The sequence below is a fragment of the Coregonus clupeaformis genome, chromosome 24 (assembly GCF_020615455.1).
Source record: "Coregonus clupeaformis isolate EN_2021a chromosome 24, ASM2061545v1, whole genome shotgun sequence".
Classification (NCBI taxonomy): Eukaryota; Metazoa; Chordata; class Actinopteri; order Salmoniformes; family Salmonidae; genus Coregonus; species Coregonus clupeaformis.
Window position 1 is genome coordinate 1,281,677 of NC_059215.1, and position 4,712 is coordinate 1,286,388.

The following is a 4,712-nucleotide window of genomic DNA, read 5'->3' on the forward strand; positions in this document are numbered from 1 at the left end:
ACCAGTATATATGGTGCAACAGTCGACGTTAGCTAGCTAACTATGTTATGTACTATAGCACTGTAGCTAACAGTTAGTGCAACCACAGATAAGGAGCTAGTTACCAGTATATATGGTGCAACAGTCGACGTTAGCTAGCTAACTATGTTATGTACTATAGCACTGTAGCTAACAGTTAGTGCAACCACAGATAAGGAGCTAGTTACCAGTATATATGGTGCAACAGTCGACGTTAGCTAGCTAACTATGTTATGTACTATAGCACTGTAGCTAACAGTTAGTGCAACCACAGATAAGGAGCTAGTTACCAGTATATATGGTGCAACAGTCGACGTTAGCTAGCTAACTATGTTATGTACTATAGCACTGTAGCTAACAGTTAGTGCAACCACATATATAAGAGTTAGTTACCAGTATATATGGTGCAGCAGTCGACGTTAACTAGCTAGTCCAATCATGCAACTAGCTAGCTAACGTCAGCTAGGCTAACGCCTTGATGTCCTTGAACTCTTTGAGTTCGCTAATCCTTAATCTTCGGTAATACTAAAGTTGTATGCTAGTAACGTTAGTTACCGGGCAAAAGCAGATCCCTTACTTGCTTGACAAAAACCGAGGTACCTATCTAGCAACAAGATGCCTCCGAAGAAGCAGAAAAACCCGTCGGTGAACATCTCCAGCTCGCTAGAGGAGTCGGAAGAATTCAGTCTGGAGACCACGGTGCCCACCGAAGACATCTCATCGTCGGACGAACGAGACGGGACCGGGGCCCAGAAAGTCACTCGGCAGCTCATCGAAAGGAAAGAGCTACTACACAACATTCAGCTGTTGAAAATAGAGATGTCGCAGAAAAACCTCATCATAGATAACATGAAAGTGGACCACTTGACTAAGGTAGTTAGAGCTAGGATCTCAAATATGTTCTAGCTATGTTTTTAATGTGATCTTTAACTTTGCATTGTTGGAAAAGGAGCCGTAAGGAAGCATTTCACTGTTAGTCTACACCTGTTGTCGACGAAGCATGTGACAAATAAAATGTGATTTGCTGCACAGACCCCATGGACACTAGTCTAGCGCAGTGGTTCCCAAACTGTGGGGCGAGAGGTTGGCAGCGGCGGTCTCCCCCCAAAAAAACCCAACAACAAATATCTCAGTCCAGCTTTAAATTTACCCTTGAAAGTTGTAAAAGTAGAATTTCTAAATTGGGTAGTGCATCATCAGTTCCTCTTGTCATGTTAGTCATTGCAGACCTTAGAGAGCTATTTTAACTATTTTAACTTAACAGATCAACTAGCCCATGTCAGCTAACGTTTTTTAATTTACTTTTTTTAGGCCATAGATATTGTTGTCATTTTTTAGTCACTCAAATATCGCATGAATACACATTAGACTTGGCAAACTGTATAGAATTGCAAGAAAATTAGCTTTGAAACTGCAAAATGTTCTTTGCACCCCCCATGACAAGATGTGTAGAATTGCAGGAAATAAGGGGATGTTCCCCATGCTGGAAGGGGCGCCCCGAGTGGGGGGGAAAAGTAATCAAAGCTTGATGATGAGTTGGCTATTTGGAATGGGCTGTGTAGTGCTAGGGCCCCGGGACAGAGTTTGGGAAACCCTGGTCTGGAGAGACTGGTCTCTAAATGGTCAAATTAGTGAGAAATATGGGATTTAATCTGAGTTATCTTAATTTACGATCATCCTAAATTAAGATATTGAATTATTTTGCCATATCTAATTAATGTGTATTACGCTACTTTCCATGAAATGGACAGTAGGTGTTAATACATTATACAAGCTGACATTTTGACCACATGTTAATGGGGGTGGGGAGGGGGGGGGGAGATTACACATCCTTTTTTACTTCAGATTGGTGATGTTCGTATAAAAGTTAAGTGTCAACGCGATGACAGCGCATCAATTTCTTAAAACAGATCAATGGGGTCGCATAGCCAATTTAAAACTCAACTCCACGATGTACTTCACGTCAACGTGAGTTGAGACGAGAGTGGACAGACTGAAGCTCCCACGTCACATAAAATGAAGTAAAAAAAAGAAAGAAAAGAAAACGACATATTTCAGCCAAACCGGACAATGTGATAATCGATAGGAGTGATTGACAAAACAGTGTAGCGTTTCTCTTTAGGTTTTGGTGACCCCCCGTACCTAAACGCAACATTCCAAAGTGTAGCTGACTGTTCTGAAGGTTGTCCTCGAACCAGTGATGTAAAAATATATCCAGTTTCCATGTGGTTTTTGAGGTGTGGTAGTTTCAACAGCGCGTAGCTCCCCCTAATTGGTGAGTGATTTATTGCCACTTGACAAAACAGCATGGTGTTTGGTTTGTGCAGTTTTATAAGGTGCTGGTAAAAACAATACAGGTAATATGATTACTGTTGTTGCACATGTACGTGTAGATAGTCAATGTTATGTTTAGGTTTTCAATATATCCCAACCTGTTTCTTCATATTGGTTATTGGTTTGAACACTTTAAAACTGCGTTTTGAAATTGGTCTATTTATCAATATGTCTTGTCAACAGGAAGCAGCGACCATCATTTTTCAACTTACGTTTTAGGAATCTAAATGGAACTTTCAACATTTGATTTTTTTATATATACCGCCTAAATAAATAAAGAAGATATATATATACCCACACCTTTAAAAAAAAAGTGTAGTCGGTAGATCAGCTTCAAGATTGCGGGTAGATTGTAGCTTCCATCAATGTAATTGTCTGCATTTCCAATCCCCCATATATATACACACACACACACACAGTACCAGTCAAAAGTTTGGACACACCTACTCATTCAAGGTTTTTTCTTTATTTTTACTATTTTCTACATTGTAGAATAATAGTGAAGACATCAAAACTATGAAATAACACATATGGAATCATGTAGTAACCAAAAAAGCCACCGTTTGCCTTGATGACAGCTTTGCACTCTCTTATAATATGTTTTTAGTCCCATCCTTCAGCTCCCCTCAACCCCTCCCATCTATCGCTGAACACCATCCGCTTTTCATTTCTATTTGGCATATATTTTTAACTGTGCTGTTTCACAAAAGTTCTGAACCTATATACATTTTCCAGACCCAGTATAATTTGCATTACCGTATTTTCCGCACTAAAAGGCGCACCGGATTATAAGGCGCACCTTCAATGAATGGCCTATTTTAGAACTGTTTTCATATATAGGGGGCACCGGATTATAAGGCGCATAGAATAGAAGATACTGCAGTCAAACGTTTGACTGGGGTTGCGTTATGCATCCACTAGATGGAGCTGTGCTAAAAGGGAATGTCAACAAAACAGTCAGATAAAGTCTAACTTTATTAAGCGTTCTGACAACTCCGTTCACTCCCATGGTAACGTTGTTCAAACGTTAATGTGCATATTAACAATATCTCCCAGCCTTGCTCATTCTTCTCCCAAACGTGGAGGGGAATTTTTTCCCTGATTCAGTAAACACGTAGTAAAAGAAACAGTCTGATACCACTAAATCAAACGTTAGTGCATAACTCAACATTGTTCAGTTGACGTATAACACGTAAAGCTCACTTTTTCAGTTCATTCCCTGTCCACGAATCCCTCGAATTCTTCATTCTTCAGTGTCCGAATTGAACAGTTGGGCGACTACGGCATCCAACCTGCCCGGCTCCCTCTCGTCATTATCCCAGTCAGTGTCGCTGCTGTTGCCTGGCAGTTCAGAGATTATTCCTGCCTTCGTGAAAAGCTTGGACCACAGTTGAGACCGATATATCAGCCCAGGCATCCACGATCCATTGGCAGATAGTGGAGTAAGTGGCCCGGCGCTGTCTCCCCGTCTTGGTGAACGTGTGTTCGCCTTCTGTCATCCACTGCTCCCACGCAGCTCGCAGTCTAGCTTTGAACGCCCTGTTGACACCAATATCTAGCGGCTGGAGTTCTTTAGTTAATCCACCCGGAAATGACGGCAAGCTCCGAATTAGTTTGCTTCACTTTGTTTTTTTGACAGCATCGGTGATATGGGCGCGCATGGAGTCGTAGATCAATAGGGACGGAGCTGTGTGGAAAAAGCCACCCGGTCTCTTGACGTAAAATTTCTCTCAGCCACTCACTCATCTTTTCCTCATCCATCCATCCCTTCGGGCTAGCTTTGATGACGACGCCGGCTGGAAAGTTTTCTTTTGGCAAGGTCTTCCTCTTGAAAACAACCATGGGTGGAAGTTTCTGGCCATTAGCCTGGCAGGCGAGAACTACAGTGAAGGATGACTTCTCATTCCCTGTGGTGCGTACAGACACCGTACTGGGCCCCGTTTTCTCCACAGTGCGGTTCACGGGAATATCAAAGTCGTACTGAAACATTTCATTATTATTAAATTGTTTTTATTGGTTTTTCATACTGAAACATTTTGACAGAGCGCCTTGAGCGCCGTGTGCAACAAGTATGGATCAACCAATTAACCAATTGATCCATATATAAGGCGCTCCGGATTATAAGGCGCACTGTCGTTTTTTGAGAAAATTAAAGGCTTTTAAGTGCGCCTACGGGTAGTTATCTTACCAAAATGGGTTTTCCCTGCCTAGCTTAAGTAGTGCCCTATATAGGAAAGATAAAAGGGGTCCATTCGGGACACACCTGTGTGTCACTCTAATGGTTTTCATGGACTGTGCTCTCTTCTCTTTCCCAGATGGAGGAGCTGGAGGAGAGGCTGAATGATGCCCTGCACCAGAAA

The 4,712-nt window shown here is 42.0% G+C and overlaps 1 protein-coding gene across 1 annotated transcript in view; it reads left to right on the forward strand.

Annotated features, from left to right (window-relative positions):
- Nucleotides 1-436: 436 nt before the first annotated feature.
- The window catches only part of pibf1 (progesterone immunomodulatory binding factor 1), a gene marked incomplete at its 3' end in the record, with an annotated part of 66,482 nt that continues 62,206 nt past the window's right edge, over nt 437-4,712 (forward strand). Inside the window, 2 exon segments of the mRNA XM_045206952.1 lie at nt 437-891; nt 4,668-4,712. The exon segment at nt 4,668-4,712 is cut by the window's right edge and continues 56 nt beyond it. Coding sequence (XP_045062887.1) covers nt 634-891; nt 4,668-4,712 — 303 coding nt within the window.